Source organism: Alnus glutinosa, chromosome 5 (assembly GCF_958979055.1).
Source record: "Alnus glutinosa chromosome 5, dhAlnGlut1.1, whole genome shotgun sequence".
Taxonomy (NCBI): domain Eukaryota; kingdom Viridiplantae; phylum Streptophyta; class Magnoliopsida; order Fagales; family Betulaceae; genus Alnus; species Alnus glutinosa.
The window spans coordinates 29,857,173-29,876,275 of record NC_084890.1 but is presented as its reverse complement, the minus strand read 5'-3'; the positions used below and the strand labels follow the sequence as shown (position 1 = coordinate 29,876,275).

At 33.9% G+C, this 19,103-nt stretch overlaps 1 protein-coding gene across 1 annotated transcript; it reads right to left on the bottom strand.

Annotated features, from left to right (window-relative positions):
* Positions 1-1,323: 1,323 nt before the first annotated feature.
* LOC133867779 (probable LRR receptor-like serine/threonine-protein kinase At3g47570) lies at positions 1,324-18,842 on the bottom strand. The gene is made up of 5 exons (XM_062304541.1): positions 17,904-18,842; positions 13,746-13,889; positions 10,859-11,002; positions 2,014-4,017; positions 1,324-1,813 (listed from the first exon to the last, which is right to left on the bottom strand). The coding sequence occupies exons 1-5, from the start codon at positions 18,565-18,567 to the stop codon at positions 1,461-1,463; spliced, it is 3,309 nt and encodes a 1,102-aa protein (XP_062160525.1). The 5' UTR covers positions 18,568-18,842; the 3' UTR covers positions 1,324-1,460.
* Between the last annotated feature and the right edge of the window lie 261 nt (positions 18,843-19,103).

Sequence of the window (19,103 nt, the reverse complement as noted above, 5' to 3'; positions counted from 1 at the left end):
CATTGTGAAAACAAGAGTCCACTGTTGATGCACGGTAACCTATCATTTTGTTTTGCCAACATATAATGAGGCTGAAAGATTAGAACAATCTTATTACATTGTCGTCTAGGAAAAGAACTAAAGCAAACTCATTCCTCATAAGCGAATTGTAGATGGATGATCACCAACTAGATAAGTAAGGATTAAAGAATAGTTCGATCTGCGATATAATTTTTGGAATTTTAAGTACTGTGATTCGACACATGTTAGCTAGTGTAGTAGGTAACTCATAAAGACAGTTTCTGAAAGGGTAGTTCTCTATTGGAGAAGTTCATGTACTTAGGAAACTGCGGATCGGATGACCCTTTCTGCAACTGTGGTAGTCATAAGGTTTGCAACCGACGTTATAATATTCTGACCGTTGAAATTTCAACTTAAGTGGTTTGCTATTTGCCTCCATGTTTATAATGTTTTGTGTTTATTGATATGCGAAACATAGAATATCTGTTTGTGTGTGCAGCATATATTTTTGTTTGGATACAATATCTCCAACCTTATTCTTTATTGGTGCTATGTATCTTGTTTTCTGTCATAAAAGCTGCTATAAAAGTGGGAAATGATGTAATGTGAACTTTTCTTTCAAAGGTAAACCTCTTTATATAGATGAAGCCTTGATGTCCTTGTTAATCAAATCAAATCTTAGAAAATCACTCGGGGTAAAATCAACTTACTAAAAGAGTTAGATTTGTGACCCTTTAATTTTCAAGTCACATGTTTTATGAATTCTGCATGTTAAACTTATAATCGTTAGTTATATATGATATACACTACACATATAATGACACGTTGCATGATTTGAAACAGAATGAAAGTAAAATTTATAATAAATGTCATTATATGTTTTAAATTTTCCTTTCCTTATTTCTTTGGGATAATATTTGGCCCTAGCTAATCAAGATCTAGAACAACCGCTTTATTTTTAATTTTTCTTTTTCTTTTTCTTTTAATTGTTCATTATAATTTTCTCAATATTAATCTGGAACTCAGTTGGTCTAGTGAATTCTCAAATTCGGTATTTAGACATTAATGAATATTTTCTAAATGATCACACTCTTTCAAATTAAGCAGAGTCTTCTTCTTCTTCAGCCTTTGGAGCTTCAAGTCCAAAAATACAACCAATAGGATCATTCTGGAACACAGATTTAACCCTCCTCCTCTCTTCTCTTCTTCAAATCTTGCTTCTTGGAAATTAATTTCAATTCTACTCAAATATGAAATTTATGATCTAATTATGCACATTTTTCAATCAAGCAAATAATTTAATTATAAAATTAACATGTAACCAATATTCCAAGAAATCAATTCTACTTTGTCATACATGAAACAGTAATTTTAAGCAATCAAAAATTTATTTCAAGAACACAGATTTGTTTCAAGAGGACAAACATGAAAGAGCTATGAACAAACTTGATGCTCTCATACTAGCTTCCTTCACTATCTTGTAGAAACTTCAATTTGATCTTGTTGAGTGTGATTGAAATACTTTTTGCATTAACCCTATGCTCAGGTAACTTTGCACAACAGTGCAATGCCAACTCCATTATGGATGATATGCAATCCTCTTTAGAAGCATAATCACTTTCGGTTGTCAATAAATTGGCATCAATGACTTTAGTTACTGAAAAGGCTGCTGATTCTTCTACCCAACGCTTCAAGCTCATTTCTCCAGCAAACATGTCATCAGTAGGTTTCTTTTTTGTAAAAGTTTCCATCAGCAAAATACCATAACTATAGACATCGCCACTTGTAGAAACAATTCCTGCCGACCCATACTCTATTTGGAACATAACAACTAATCATGAGAACATAATTATGTATAGCACAATAGCGATTGAAAAAAAAAAAAAAAAAAAAAAAGAAAAAAGAAAAGAAAAGGTGCTATAGTCAATATTCTACAAAAAGGCTATAGTTATTCAAGTATGCATGAATAAAATGCCAGAGATTCAAGTTCTAATTGTAAGGTAAAAACATCACCTGGTGCCATATACCCAATAGTAGCGAGAGTCATGGTTTGCATCATAGAATCCCCATCACCCAAAAGCTTGGCAATGCCAAAATCAGCGACATGTGCGACCAGATCTTCATCTAATAAGATATTGTTGGGCTTCAAATCACAATGAACAATAGGTATTGAATAACCATAATGAAGGTATTCCAGTGCTGATGCGACATTGATCATTATATTTAGTCTTTGTAAGATGCTCAAACAGTGGTCTTGAGAATGCAACCACTTCTCTAGGTTCCCATTAGGCATGTATTCCAATACAAAAGCTTTGAAGTCCATGTTACTACAAGTGCTGATGATTTTAAGAAGATTCTGATGACGAATATTGCGTAGTATCCCACACTCTATATCAAAACTCTTGAAAGCCCCTTCTACTGCCAAATCAAAAACTTTTATTGCAACAATCATTCCATCTGAGAGTCTCCCTTGGTATACTGATCCAAAGCTCCCTTTACCAAGTAAGTTGCTTGCACTGAACCCTTCTGTTGCTTGTAGAAGTTCTTGTTGGGAAATTCTTCTCCACGTGGCTAGTGCTAATGATTTTTCCTCCACTGGAATTTTCATATTCCTTTTTTGGCGTCTTGTCCAAACTAACACAAGAGCAACTACAAACGTTGTTAATCCAATCGTTGGTAATACATACTTTAATATATGTGCTGTTGTGGTCGTTTTTGGTCGAGGATCAATTGCTTTACATGGGGGAACATGCAGTCGAGGAACACCACAAAGTCCATCATTTGACATAAATGATACAGCAGAGAAGTTCACAAATGGTCCTGCTACAGGAATTTCTCCTTGTAGTCTATTGAAAGAGAGATTTAGATATTTGAGTTGTGAAACTGTTTCTAAGGACTTTGGAATCTTACCGGATAAATTATTACTGGAAAGGTCCAAGAATTCCAAACTTACCAATTCACCAAAAGATTCAGGAATTGAGCCTTCTAATCGATTGCCGGCCAATGAGAGATTAGCTAGATTTTTTAGGCTACCAATTGTTGTTGGGATATGACCAGATAGTTGATTTCTTGATAACTCTAATACTCTCAAGACCATCATGTTTCCAATCTCTAATGAGAGAGTGCCACTTAAAGAGTTTGCTGAGAGCTTGACCTCCAAGATATTTGTAAGGCTCCACAAGCTTGATGGAATCGTAGAATTTAATTGATTAAAGTCTAAGTAAAGATGTCTTAGAAAAGTGAGATTATTCAACCATGCGGGAATGGGTCCAGAAAGCTCATTACCACTAAAATGCATTTCATACAAGTTCTCCAAATGACAAAGTTCAGATGGGATGGGACCTTCTAGTCTATTATCATTAAGACCGAGACCTTGAAGCTTGTGCAATCTTCCCACGGTAGTTGGAATAGGTCCAACCAATTCATTGGTCCCTAGGAACAAAGTCGTCAAGTTGCTTAAATTGCCTATATCTCTAGGAATGATGCCCTTAATATTACAATTCTCAATGGTAAGGACTTGAAGAGAGGTAGAGAGATTTCCAATAGAACTGGGAAGGATGTCATTCAATGGATTACTTGACAAATCTAAATGTGTTAGATATGCCAAATTTGACAAAGAAGAGAAAATGTTGAGCTCTAAAGTGGAAGAGTCAATGGTCAAGTTATTTCCTACTAGGTTGAGCGTCTTGAGGAACCATAAATTACCAAGTGATATAGGAATTAAGCCCGAGAATGAGTTGATGCTCAGATCTAGTATAGTGAGTTGTGAAGCATTGGAGATAGAGTTAGGTATTATTCCACTTAGTTTGTTTACTCCGAGATAAAGACCCTGAAGATTTCGAAGAAAGAAGCCTACATTTGATGGAAGATGGCCTGTGAGATTATTCCAAGTCATAGCAATTGTTCGTATTGTTGAGATATTGAAGATCTCAAATGGAATTGGACCACTAAAGTTGTTCAATGCGATACTGAAGATCTCAAGGTTTTGTAGATTACCAATTTCTCTTGGTATTGCACCTGTCACAATATGAACAATATGAACAATCATGCATTATTATTCAAAACAAATAATAATGTGATTTAAAGGAATTGCACATACAAGTGAACAACAATGCATCACAATAAAGTGGGCTTTAAGAAGGCAATACTCTATGGGCTTAACTTGGTTAATTAAGTGGCCGTGCATAGCAACTGCTTATACAGTGTGTAAGCCCAAACAATTATTAGTCATTGTACCCTAATATGTCTTTTCATTCTCTTTATTTTTTCATACATATAAATCATGTTTGTTCTTTTGTTGATTCTTTTTTCTGCTGCATTACTGAATCATGTTTTCGCTGCACTGCTCCATTCGTGCTTGCAAGCAGCCACATTTAAAAAGCCCAACCGACATACTCAACTCAGGGGATCATTTACACCCACTCGAATTTTCTATTAACTCATGCAGAACAGATAGAAACCAGTTCAAGCATAAACTCTCCAAATCAAAAGAACAATCAAGAACAAGACTCATAGTGAATCATATCTTATGATCATTGTGTATCAAAAGGTTTCTATTAGATAGGTATGATACAAGTCTTGTAATGGATAACTATCTCTTTGATTATAAATAGAACATACTGCTCTACGTTTGAAGTAGACAGACAGAAATCAAACAAATTCTATATGGTATCAAAGCCACTCTAGACTAACGTCAATGGCTACTTCTTCAACCTCCTTCCCCACCCCTTCCGCCTCTGTCTCAACCTTCCCAACCCCACAACCACCACATCACTCTTAAACTCAACCGTGATAATTACTCTTTATAGAGGTTTTTAATCACCAATTTTTTGAAAGGTCATAGCCCTTTCGGCTTTGTTGATGGTACAGTTAAATCCACGACCACATCCCAAACACCTCGATGCTACTGCGTCCATAGCAGACAAAGCTCCCTACCAAACTTGGTATCACCAGGACAACTGGTGCTTAGTTCCGTCTCAACCCTTGAAGAAGTCCTTCCACATATTTTGACTCTCACCTCTTCTCGCGATGTATGGATTACACTGGAGACCCTATTCTCGGCTCGATCACTCCCAAGCAAGTATGGTGCAAACAAGGTTCCAATTGACCTCATTGCATAAAAGTGAAAATAATAAATGCTCCAAACCAAGCATAACCAAACAATTAACCAAATATGTAAAGTAGTAAGTAGTTAACAAAAATATTTGGTTACGAAGTGCGGGGCAGCCAAACTCAAAAAATCAATAAATTACGAAGAATGAGCGAATTACAAAATGTTTATACTCACAAAACCTTTTTAGTGCACCTCATCTTTTTTCCAATATATCATCAATTTCCATCTGAATTTGCTTTACACGACAAACTGAATCTGCGTCTACACATCCTTGGAAAGTCTCCAGTTTACTAAATTCATGTTTCAACAATACCCCTGAATGCTCCCTCATGCTTGTTCTCCATGATATCAAACGCTGCTTACATTCCTCTAGCCCCAACTAAACATTTTTTAGCATGTCTCCCAAATGCTCCTTAGTTCACCAAGCCCGCTTGATCACTTCTTAACATTCATCTTTAACCATCCAACTGTCCTTGAATTTAAAAGTCTAATTTCTACTGCTGTAGTCTCTGCGCCAACGTCCATAATTGATAATTTATAAGTAGAGGGTAATGGTCAAAATTGCTAGCAACCAAGGCACGGATATCCCCATCCTTAAAATTCCCAAACCAATTAAGATTTGTCACTGCTCTATCAAGCCTTTCCCTACTAAAAGTATGATCCGTACGGTTGTTGCACCATGTAAACTTAGACCTTGTGAAGTCCAAATCACTTAGTTGACAATCCTCCAATACATTCCGGAACGCCTCCATTTGTCGTTTAGGCCTTAACACAGTGTTAGAGTATATCAAGAGATCAAGAATCCAAGATACAGTTGAAGACTAGCTAGCACACCTACCCACAGTCGAAGACTATGACCTAATTATAGTTGAAGACTATCACCTAGTCACAATTGAAGACTGTGACATAGCTATAATTGAAGTCTAACACTTAGTCACATTTACCTATAAATATGAGCTTGTTATATTGTAAACATCACTAAAAGAAATAAGATATTAGGTCTCTTTTCCTTAACTAAATGAAGAAGATTACGATTTGTCAGAGAGTTCAAAGCCCTCGAAAATTTCAGCAGTTCATACTCATAATGACTGGCGGGGTTGAATATGAGCCACCTCCAAAACATATGGACTATACTCCATTTGCATGTTGTCCCCATCACGACACTTTTTTCTTATCCCTTTGACTCCCCCTAATTCTTGTCATCTACTTGCTCATTGTTAGTTTTGGCTCTACAACGCGTGATAAATTCCACTTCATGGTACTCAACTTCTTGGCCACATCCTTCTTTTGACAAGACTATTTTTCTTAAGCTCTCCTCTAGCTTCCACAATGGCTTAGTTGTTGTGTTTAAACCGTTAGAGTACTAGCAGCAGATACCCTAAAGCTTATTTCATTCCCTTAATTATATATGTATATTTTGGTGGGGTTACTTGAACATTTAGGTGTGCTACTATCGCCATGGATGCAGCTCTTGTACGCGTACACTTGGATCCTAATTCATCAAAAGCTCAAGTTTTCTATAAAATGGGAGGGAGTTCTAATCAAAGTGTCGATAGTACTGCTCCTAGACCTAGTGGTAATATAACTTATACTAGTCATCTCTGTCCTTTCAATTTACCGACAAGCTCTCTTTCCACCATTCTCGGCAGTGACAAGGCCATTGTTTTCCTTATTCTAATGGTCCTAGTCTCCCATATTCTCAAAAGAGCCAAACTTCACCTACAAAGAAGAAGAAGAAGAAAAAAAAAAAAAAAAACCCTCACAGTCACACAGTCTGTTGGTTACGACGTTGCTGTTCTTCTCCTCCCCTATCCATTCACCACTTGGATTTATCATTGTCCTCTCTTTCTCTCACTTCCCCATCCTCTCTTCTTGGATTTTGTTCTCTTATCGTTCGCCTCCTCACTCTGCCATCCTCTCCTCTCATACTTCATTCGTTATGTAAAAATTTAATCTCGGAATAAACGGATTTTGATTTCGAGATTTAAAATCACGTTAAAATATTTTAAGGCCAAAATAATAATCTCGGGGGTATTTTTAGAGATATGTGAATATTTATGAAAATATATTTTAATCGGTGGAATTTAATTTACAAGTCTTGATTTTATAAGGAGTTTGTTTTAGACTGATTTACGTCACGGATGATTTAAAAGCATCATGCGATTTTATTTAGAGGTAATGGATTTATTTTTGGGTAGTAACCGAATAAGCTAAAGTTTCAGCTTACTCGGTTAGGCTAAGAGCATTCACACCGAATTCGCTATCTTCAACTTTTGGTTAGAATACGTAATCAAAACACGAAAAAACGCCTCCATCAGATTCCGTAAACCAAAATGTAAAACCCGTTCATATACAGTATCACGCCACATGGGGCGTGATACTGTACATGAATGTATCATTATTTTATTTTATTTTTTTCCTTTTCTCGTTTAACGCATCGGCCTTTTTCTCTCCCAGCATCATTTTATTTTCTTTTCTCTTTCTTTTCAACGAGTCTCTTCAACGCACCAATCTCTCTCTCTCTCTCTCTCCCAGCAAGCCATTGTTGGAGTCAATTCCTCTTCTAGGTTCATCTTCAATGCTAAAAATTCCTGAAAGAGGACCTGTCTCTTGCTGTTGTTGTTAAAGGAGGAGCTTCTCAAGGAGGAACCTTTGACATTTCTCTTGTGCTTCATCTCTTTGTCTCATGGATTTGCTAAGCAGATCTTTGAGATAAGTAATTCATCATCTCTTTTCCTAAGTTCCTCTTGAACTGTCAACCTTGTTTGCTTTAGCTTCACGATTTCGTCTGATTTACGATTTCGCACCAGAGCTAGTGCCTGGGAAGCCATTTAATTGATTTTAATTTTTGGTTTTAGTTACCCATTTAATTGTTTCATCTTCTTTCTTTGATACATTGCACATCTTCCTAATGGTTAGTTTTAGTTGCCCATTTAGTTGATTTTCCTTTCTGGTTCGTCATCTTTCTTTGATACTAGATTGGGTCATCTTTCTTTGATTTTCATTTATGTTTTTCGCCTTAGTTTCAAGAATAGAAATTGTGGGATATTCGTTCAAGAAGAAGGTTGTTGTTCTGGTTTTGTCTAATTTTCGTTGAAGAAGAAGAATGCTCTTTGTTTTGGTTCAGTTTGTAGAGATGAGTGCATACGAGGTTTTAACAAAAAAGAATAAAAAAATATTAAAAATGATTATTTTAATAAAATAGATAAAAATCTAGATAATCAGATGGAGGATAATTTTGAAAGTGGTTAGCTAAACTAGAAAAAAGAGGTTTTGGTTATCTATTTTGGCTCAAAATTTCCATAAATTGGTGTGAGTGCTCTGAGTAGATAGTGAGTGTTATGTTTGCAAATCATGTGCTAGATTTTAGTGAAATGCCAGCCGTTATTGTACGGAGCACTGGCGTGATTCAGAAAAGAAGATAAACATGAGAGAAAGGTCGAGTGACTCATGACTTGTCCAAAACGTGTTGGAGAAGCTTTTAGAAGAAGAAATACTTTCTTGACATTTTTACTTCCCCTGCGCTCTAAAACGTTTCCCCCTCTTCCCCATTCTCTCATATTTTCTCCTTTCCTTCTCTTGGTTTGTTGCCCACAACTCTCCCCTGTTTTCTTCATCTCAACCGAAACCCATCTCCGTCTTCCTTTTCTTTTACAAACCGAGAGATTGAGAGAGATGATGAGACAGAGAAGAGAGACCGAAGCAGAGAGAGACAGATTCACGATGGAGAAGAGCTACCAGAGGTAACAAGGTTTTCATCCTCCAAGGAGCTGGCCGAATTAGGGGCTTGAAATTGGGTGGCTACGGTGGTTGGGCCACCGACGTTGTGAGTGGGTAGCAGCTGGAACTGCGTTTTACGGCCCTGTTCCGGCAAAATTAGCATGTAATTTTGTTACTCTCTAGCTCGTCAGTATCAAACGGAAATCAGCATGGTAAGGATTTGAGATTACCAAGTAAATTTGATTTACCCAGTAGTTCTAGAACACGAAAATCGTGCTAAAAGCTAAGATTATGTTTAATTTTGATTTTATTGGAGATGTTTTGGATCAATTAAAGACTGGGTATGATTTCTTAGGTTTGTTTCTCTTGATTTTCTTATGGGTTTTTCGGTGATGGCAGATTAGAGTATTATTTGATTTGAGTTTCAGCTGTTTTGGGTTCTTTGGTGAATGTTATATTGAGATTTTGGGTGTTTTGATTTGCTGTTCTTGGCCGAATTAGAGTGGGTTTCGGAGTTTGATTTATTTCCCCTGTTTCGGTTATTGAAGGTTGATTTGGGTTGTTTTATGATTTAATTATTCATCTATTTTGAGTTTCAATTAGTTAGTATTTTGCTGGGCTGTGTTGATGACTTGAGAAAATTGACTGTTTTAGGAGTTGAAGCTATGGCTTTGAAGGATTCATGGCCGATTGGAGGAATGATTTCCTTAGGGTGCCCTGTTTCTTAGAGATTTGAATTTATGATGGTCTTATGGTTTTAGTTAGAGGACCCGTGAGTGTTGGTGATATAATCTTGATTATGCTTGATTGTAATGAAGTATTTTGGGTTCTCAAGCCAACTGGGGTTCAAGAGAAATTTTGATTTAGTGATTTTTGGATTGATCTGGCCGAATTAGGGGCAGTTGGGCGTGAGGAAAGAGAGATGTGAAGCTTCATTTTGAGTCTTGATTGTTGGGTTTTGCTAAGTAGCTTGAGGTAGGAGCGGGTATAAAAATATATTAAATAGATTAGTCGAATAAATGGTAATAACAATTGGGATGTTGATATATAGACTCAGCCAATGTTAAGATAGAGTTTATAAGGATTGTGGATTAAGTGCAAATTAATCCCAAGTATAATGTCTAGTTTAATTAGAACCTAGTTATGTATTCCAAGCTCTAGTAATTAAATATATTATGGTATGGTATTATATTTCAATACCAATGGGATTATTAAATTAACGTTTTATGATGTATTGTTATTGAATTCATATTTTGTTAACTTGGGGTATGATAATAGTGATCATTAAGAATTAATTGATATTATTATGTTGAATTGTATTTTGATTTTTTGAAAGACTTTGAAGTACTAGGCTTAAATGTCTTATAATTTTATCATGTGAATATAGAATTCTTGGATGACTATATTGATGATTTATAGAACATATTAAAGAATATAAATGTTCTGGTTAACTTGTGGGAATTCTTAAAGGCAGACATTTGATGAAAATTTTATATAGAGAAATATATGCTTTATGTGCCGTTGTAGAATCGGGGTGTTACATGTTAAAGGATAGAGAAAGCACTTACCAAAAAATCTTTGTTTTCACTTACATTTTTTATTTTTAATCTCTTTTCAGGTATTTATTTATTTATTTATTTTTTGATATTATGCAACGTAACTGGTAGGGATAATTTTTTTGAACCAAACCCTGATCTGGGATAATTTTTTTTGAGAAAAAAACAAAATAGCGTTTAATCTTTTGTTTATTCTTATTCTTGGTTATTGAAATCAAAAGCCCAACCGACATACCCGACCCAAGGGGATCATTACACCTTAGTGGCAATAGACAATTAGATAACTATCCCACTTGAATTTTTTATTTTTTCAGAGTTCTTTAAATTCTTTTGTTTCTTGCTATATTATGGACAAATTATTTTGTACTTTCAATTGAAAGGTGCGCAATCTGAGGCAATATAAAGGCACATATCCTAAGTCAATGATGCCGTCCATGTAATCAATAAAGTAAAAGAGGATTAAACATACCTCCAAAGTTGTTATAGTCAATGTATAACTGTTTGAGCATGGTTAAGTTTCCAATTTCTGAAGGTACACTTCCTGTGAATTTATTGGACGATATCCATAAAATTTGCAGTTGTTTGCAGTTAAACAAAGCGGAAGGGAGTGGACCTAGAAAACAATTACCATTTACAATCAAATATTGAAGTTTGTAAAAAAAAAAAAAAAAAAAAAAAAAGACAAAAAACAATCTAACAAAAAAAATGAGGCTTAGTCAATTTGTCCATTATATTCTCCAACCTAGTCACAACATTTGCAAATTTGAGGATACCCGTAAAGACAATTACCTCTTGTAGATATTGTTCATTCTCTCCCACCATACCCATTTATAAGTCATCGATAAATTAGTCAAAATAACCTTAGAGAATACATAATAATGCCAACAACAATAATTATAACCTCATGCAATAAAGAAATAAATAAGTTCAGTTAATGATGTCATCTATATATGTAACCAGTTAATTAAAGCAAAACTAAACATACTTCCAAAATTGTTGTTATTAAGGTGTAACACTGTGAGCATACTTATGCCGCCAATTTTTGATGGTACACTTCTTATAAGTAAGCAAACTAGAAGAGACTTGACCTAAAAAACAATTACCATTACAAACATTTATTGAAGTTAGAAAATAAAAAATAAAAAATAAAAATCTAACAAAATAAAAGGGCTTATGAGTCACAATTGATCTATTATTTTCCCGAGTCCAGTCACAACATTTGCCAATTTGATAAACAATACCTCTTGTAGATATTGTTCCTTCTCTCCCACCATACCCATTTATTAGTCATCGTTAAATTAGTCAGCATAATCATTGTTATATCTTATAAAAACCTTAAAGAATACAGAACAATGCCAATTTGACAAAAAGCTTCGAACAGAATAAATCACTATCTCTTCAGCCTGTACTAATTGATTATCTTTTTTTATCTTAAATAAGTGATTAACACCCTTCCTAATCCATCATTTGTAAAAAGAAAAATTGCTACACCAAAGTCTAGACTTATGAGATACGACAGGTTCCATGAAGAAAAGTAGTTTTGAACATTTTGAAATTAATTGAACCAAAATAATTAATTTGAATTACGAATAAGAAACTTGAAGAGATGTGAATTTTTTACAAATAAAATCAGAGTCTAATTGTCGGTTACAACGTATCTGGTTTAAGTTAGACCCATGGAACTACCATTTTGTTGTAGTTTTTGCCACTTTATTGGATTTTTGGCACTAACAGGTGTGGCACTTTGTCATATTTTTGGCACATTTCTAACCTTTTTCAAAAATACCCCTATTTTCTTTAAAAAAAAAAAAAAATCAAAAGTTCATGCAATTCTTCTTATATTAATCAAACCTTACTATCTGTATTTTAGTATTTAATCAAAATTTATTTATTTTTATATATATTTAATTATTTTTTTAAAAAGAAAATACGGGTATTTTTGAGAGAATGACAAAAAAGTAGTTTAATTGCAACAAATTAGAGTTTGATCGAAGGATCTAGGTGAAAACTGTTTTTTTTTTTTTTTTAATAAGTGTTTTATATTTGGGTTATTTGTTAATGCTTCTGTTTTAAAAAGAGAAAACAAAATTTTTTACAAAAGAAGCCTAGATTACTATCCTCTAGATTTTTTTTTATACTAGAGTTTCTTATATCCTTTTGTTTCCTAGCATGTTGTTTATAATTATTTTGTATTTTCAATTGAAACGTACCTAATCCGAGGCAATAAAAAAAATGTCTACTTTTTCTTATTATATATAATAATAATAATAATAATAAAACATGTACGAACAAGTATTTAGCTCAAATTGAAACCAAAACAAACGATTTTTACCTTGACCACATTGACTTTTAGTAAAATGAAGGAAACAAACAAAAAAGGTAATCATTGAAAAGTAATAACCTCAAGAAATTATACTTAAAAGTACTCCCTATTTTTGCTTAGAAGAAAAAAGAGAAAAGAAAAAGAATATGCCTCCTTTATATTTTTAATTTCTTGAAAATACAAATAATCTCTTTAAATGAACTTGCTACCACTTCTGGCTTTAATAAGAGGATGAAAGTATACACATCAAAATTTTCTAGTTATAAATTCCTAGCATTTGTTTTCATCTAAGCCTCTTGATACACAGAACATGCCTAATTAGATTCTTAAGTATTAGAATCATATAATTAATGAAGTATTCAAATCATTATTTTAATCATCACATGCCATGTTCAAAGTTTTCCACTTGTCACGATATCCTAGTTAGTATATCTATTACACGTCCTCTCTCTTTATATTTTGATTGGATCCCTCGTTCAAATAGATGTCAAAGGGGTTCCTAAATATGAAATTAAGATTATTTGAGAAACATTGATATGAATAGGAATGCTTTTCTTGTTATTCATTGAGAACGAGTTTGTCAATTTATACATCACAATTATATAGTTCAGTTTTGTCTTTTCCTTCTCTGCTTTTTATTTATTTATTTTTTTAAATACATATAAATCCTTAAGTACATATATAGCCTTGATATATGAATCCACATAAAAGAATAGAGAGCAACATGTTTTTGGAGTAGTTTCTCGAATGTCTTATATACTGAATGCAAATTTCTGCAAACTAAAATTACCAGAAATGCTTTGTGATTAATACTTTCAGTTTTTACAAAAAACCATGGAGATAATTAATTATATTTTCTATCTTCCCATTCACCGTTCCTTACATCCTTAATTTTCCTAAAATGATGTGCATAATTATTTTGTACTTTCAATTAACAGGTACCCAATATTAATCCAAGGCAACAAAAAGGAACATATTCTAAGTGAATCATGTCATTCATTTGATCAATCAACTAAAACAAAACTAAACATACCTCCAAAGTTGTTCTTGCCAAGCTCTAAGTCCGTGAGCATGGTTAAGTTTCCAATTTCTGGAGGTATACTTCCGGTGAAACCATTATCCCACAAATATAACTTATGCAATTGTTTGCACTTGAACAAAGTGGATGGGATAGTACCTATAATACAGTTAGCATTTTAGAACAAATATTAAAATTTCCTAAAGGGCTTATATTGAAGTTAGAAAAAAATTAAAATATATATATATATATATATAATAACAAGAAAAAAGGGCTTATGAGTCACAATTGATCCATTATTTTCCCAAGTCTAGCCACAACATTTGCCAATTTGATAAACATTACCTCTTGTAGTCATAATTAAATTAGTCAACATAATCATTGTTATATCTTATAAAAACCTCAAAGAATACAGAACAATGCACATTCGACAAAAGAATTCCAACATAATAAATTACTTGTTCTTCAGCCTATACTAATTGATTTTCTTTTTTGTCTTAAATAATTGATTAGCACCCTTCCTAATCCGTCATTTAGAAAATGAAAAATTGCTACACCAAAGTCTAGACTTATGAGATACCACAGGTTCTATGAAGAAAGTAGTTTCCAACTTTTTGAAATGAATTGAACCAAGATAAAGAAAAAAACTCATGTCAAGTCCTTACTATATATGTTGTCTTTACCATAGATTTTGGGGCAAAAGTAAGATGGCCTTCATCAGCGTAAACAGAGGGGACATTTTCTACCCCTTCAAATGTGCCTTGATTCTATATAGCTTGCTTTCTTTGGATGAGAACAGAGAGGGTCCACTTTCCTATTCCTCTGTTCAGATTGTTCTGTTTTTATCCTTCAATTCACCAACCAGTATCATTCACAGAACATGGTGTTAGCTTTTTATGAAGACCGTGAACCAGTTCACTACTTTTTCAAACTTTCATTTCAGCTTCAAGTATTGATTTGAAGAAAAAAAAATATATAAAAATCTTAAATTTAGATTTAAAATCTTCGTAAATTCAAAACTTAAATTAGTTAAATTACACTGTTTTAGAGTTTGATCGATGATGCAAGCTAAAGTGTGAGAGCATCCCCAACAAGCTACAAGCTAGGCTTGGTGATTTCTTAGGATGAGCTAACGAACAATTTTGTTGCAGAAAGAAGAATTTGAAGTATGAGCAATTGTGGATTCAGTGGAAGCGTCAAAGAGAATTACGCTGTGTTGGTTAAGGAAGAACAACACCCTTCTGAGGACTCGGCTAAGGAAGAAGCAAACGAGGTTTAGTCACTTAGCTACACTTGATTCGGTAGCTGAGAGTTGTGTTGGAGAATTCTGTGTTAGTAATATTATTTTGAAATTTCATTTGAGAATTTATGCAACATATTTGCCACATTGGAGGCAATTAATTAAGGCAAATATGTTGAAAGGTTCCAATTTCGAAACAAATATTAAAATTTACAGTATAGGTGACTAAAGAAATACTACACACATTCTCACTCTCACACTCTCTAGTGCACGTTGCTTGACGTAACAGTAAAAGTTACTATTGAATCTAAAATTTAATTGTGATTCATTCAAAATCTAATGGTGATTTTTATTCCTGCGTTAGGGGAGTTTGCACTTCAAAATATGAGAGTGAGAATGCATGTAGCATTTCTGATAAGGAAATGTTAGCATTAGAATTGAAAGTTACATTTTCATCAATGTCAAAAGTTCTGTCAACCAAATTTTTCTTTAATTAATGATCTCTTTTCTTTTCATGCTTGACGCGAACTTAAAGTTTGTCTTATTTTGAGAAAAACCAAAATGTAAGGTGCACCTAAGATAGAAATAGAAGCTCAATTATATAGTGTGTGAAAATTGGAGATGATAATCATCGTAATAAAGATAAGGTGTACAAGGAACATCAAAATATTTGATCTTGAGAATTGTTCACAATTCTCAAAATACAATCTTGGATGTAAAATTGATGGTTAACATGTCATGTAATCTAAACAAAATAATGAGAATCACTATAATTAGACCGTCTGAGTTTCAGTGAAACTCGTGTAGTCTACAAGAAAAAAGTTGTGGACCACCTACCTTAGGTGGTTAAGTTTTGTACCCTAAATTGCTCGAACAAGTGAGCTTAATTCATAGCCTCTTTCCTTTTCTAGAGGCTGCTTTGTACAACGTCATCCAAGTTGTACTATAATCAATGGTGGAGAGTGGAGTACTAAAAAATCTCTCCTAATTCTTCTCCCCTACCCAAAAAAAAAAAAAAAACCACTTCTAGTTGAACAAAAATTTAAAATTATCTCGTCATCAGTTTTAAAAAATCCTCTTAATATCTTAAAAAGTGAAAACGTCCCTTCTAACTCAATAAAAAAAGTTTATGAAAAAAGTGTAAACCCTTCAAGCTTTTTGAAAAAAATCGTATAACCCAACTATATTATATTATATTTAAAAAAATCATATAACTTCTAGTTGGGTGTCTACATTTTTCAAATTATATTATATTATATTTAAAAATCATGTTTGGATGGTTTTTGAATTCAGAATTTAAAATGAAAACTATGTTCGGGTTTTACCTGATCTGCTTTTCAATCAGTTTTTAACTCAACTCAAAAAAATTTAACTCAACTCAAAAATAATAATAAAGTAAAAAAAAAATGTAAACAAAAAACCTAGGGGTGGTTGAGCCACTCCTGGTCGTCTGAAGGTGGCGGCCGGACCACCCCCAATTGTCCAGGGGTGGATTGGTTATCCCCGAAATTATTGGATGGTGGCCGAGCCACCCTCGACAAATTTTGAGGGGTGGCCGTCTGATTCAGGGGTGGCTCAACCACTCCCGAAAGAGCGGTTGGGGATTGCTCGACCACCCCCAAGCGATTTCAGGGGTGGTCGGCCGCCCCTGTCAAATTCGGTGGTGGTCGTGTCACCCCCAAACAGTTGCTGGGGGTGGTAGAGCCACTCCTAGGGAGGGTTCGAAAACCACTCCAATATTTAACTACGTATTTTTTTAAAAAATAAATAATAAAAATCAGTTTTTTAGTTTTATAATAATAATAATAATAAATCATTTTTATATATATTTTTCTCAATTATATTCAATTCAATTCACACTCCCAAACATTTTTTTTCAAATTTTGCTTCAGATTTTCTAAATCATCAAAACATAAGTTCAAAACTCGAATTTTCTTGGTATTCACAATTTTTAATATAGTACAATATAGCTTAATTTGAAAAAATCGAACATCCAAACGAACCCTAAACTTGTTTATGAAAAAAATAAATATCTACTATCTCACCGCCTCTTTAACAATCACAACCTCTCCCTCTCTCATTCAAAATTTTCTCAAACTCTTGTGATCTCCCTTCACGACTCAGTATTTTTCAGTGTCCTCTATTTCTCTCACTTTGCCATCCTCTCCTCTCAAACTTTTTGTCTAACTGTTTGTCTTCCCTCACTCCACCATCTGCTATCTGCCACCAATTCCATTGGTGAAGTGATCAAGTGTCGATATATTCTGACGCAGGGGAAAAACAAAATAACATAAAATAAATAAAAACCTTAGATTAATTCAGAATCTCACCAAATTAACGAAGATGAAAAAATAAACCAGCATCTCATTGGCGTTGGTAGCGTCTTACCACCAAGAAAGAAGAGAGGAGTCACACCTCAAGGGAACAAAACTGTTTTCTTTATTCATCATAAACTGTCTATTACAATAGAATATTACGCTTAAATTGACTCATAGATTAAACCCTAACCCTAACCCTAACCCTAATGTACTCACTTTGGGCTAAGGGCCAAGCCCATTATTAAATAACAAATAACCTAAGCTAATGTGACTCACTTTTGAGCTAAGTCCATTATTGAATTACAAATAACTTAAAACTTTGGGCCAAACCTCTAATTAAATTCAAATAAAACTAATAATCTAAATAAACAAAAACAACAAATTTATTCTTGTTTCGCTCAGCATTATATTCAATGACCTCCCAACTTAAACTGAATTAAAGAAACAAAACAATGGAAGCAAGAAATTTAATTTAGACTAATCAAAAGAGGAAAAGAGTGGGGAATGTAACAATAGAAAGAGATGGGTACGTAGCTATAAAACCATAAACTTTGACAGTTCTGGAGTTCTATGTGTCATCAATCGGGTACTTACACACAGATATACTAAACATACCTTCAAAGTTGTTGTTGTCAAAGTATAACTCTGTGAGCATGATTAAGTTTCCAATTTCTGAAGGTATACTTCCAATGAAATCATTAATCGCAAATGATAAATATTGCAGTCGTTTGCAATTGAACAAAGTAGATGGGAGTTGGCCAGAAAATTGATTATAAGATACACGAAGCCGCTGTAAGTAGGGAAGATTATCAAAAGTATCATTTGGGAGTGGACCAGAAAGATTATTACTCTTTAAGTCAATGATTTGCAATGATGACATGTTGGAAATAATGGAGGGCATCGGACCAGAAAGCATATTATCTCTAAGATCAATTCTTTGCAAGCTGTATATGTTGAAGATGGAGGATGGAATGGAGCCCAAAAGTTGGTTATATCCAAGATTAATTACTTGCAATGAAGAAATGTTTGATAGAGATGGTGGTATAGTTCCTGTGAAACTATTACCAAATAGAGACAAATTTTGAAGTTTGGATAACATCCCAATCCATGATGGGATTTCTCCATTGAAGCTATTGAATCCAAATGATAAGTGTTGCAAGTTGTAAAGATGAGACAACTCGTTGGGCAGAGAACCGTGAAAACTATTGTTTTCGATGTTTAGACTCACAAGAAATGAAAGGTTTCCCATGTGTGGAGGAATAGTACCTACAAGATCCATGTAAGAAAGGTTCAAAGCAGTTACTCGTTGATAGCGAGAATCACAAGTAACACCAACCCAACTGCAAATGAAGGTGCCGGTAGACCAGTTGTTTGACAAAACATTATGAGGGTCATAAGAAATTTGAGCCTTTTAAGGCAAGAAGAGCATATTGATCAGTGATAATGTTAGGAACATTTGCAACATCTAGGCTTGCCACGTAACATTGCACCATGAGAAGTGCCACAAAAAAGGAAAATGGGAAACAAGTTCTCTCCATGAGTAGTGTTTGTTGGTTGAGGTGTTGGGGATTAGTGAGAGCTCAAGTGCGACTAATATATAAGTTGATTTGAGCATCAAAAAATTCAAAGGAAAAAATTTTGACTCTTGGAAAAAGAGGGTGGGGGTGGTTTGGGCTTTGATTGACTTCGTTGACCGTTAGAAAAAGAAAAGTAAAAGCTATATATATATATATATCGAAAAGTAGTGTTTTGTGATCATACTTATCCTCAGTTTTGTGGTTCTATTTACTTACCTGACTACCCATTTTATGATAT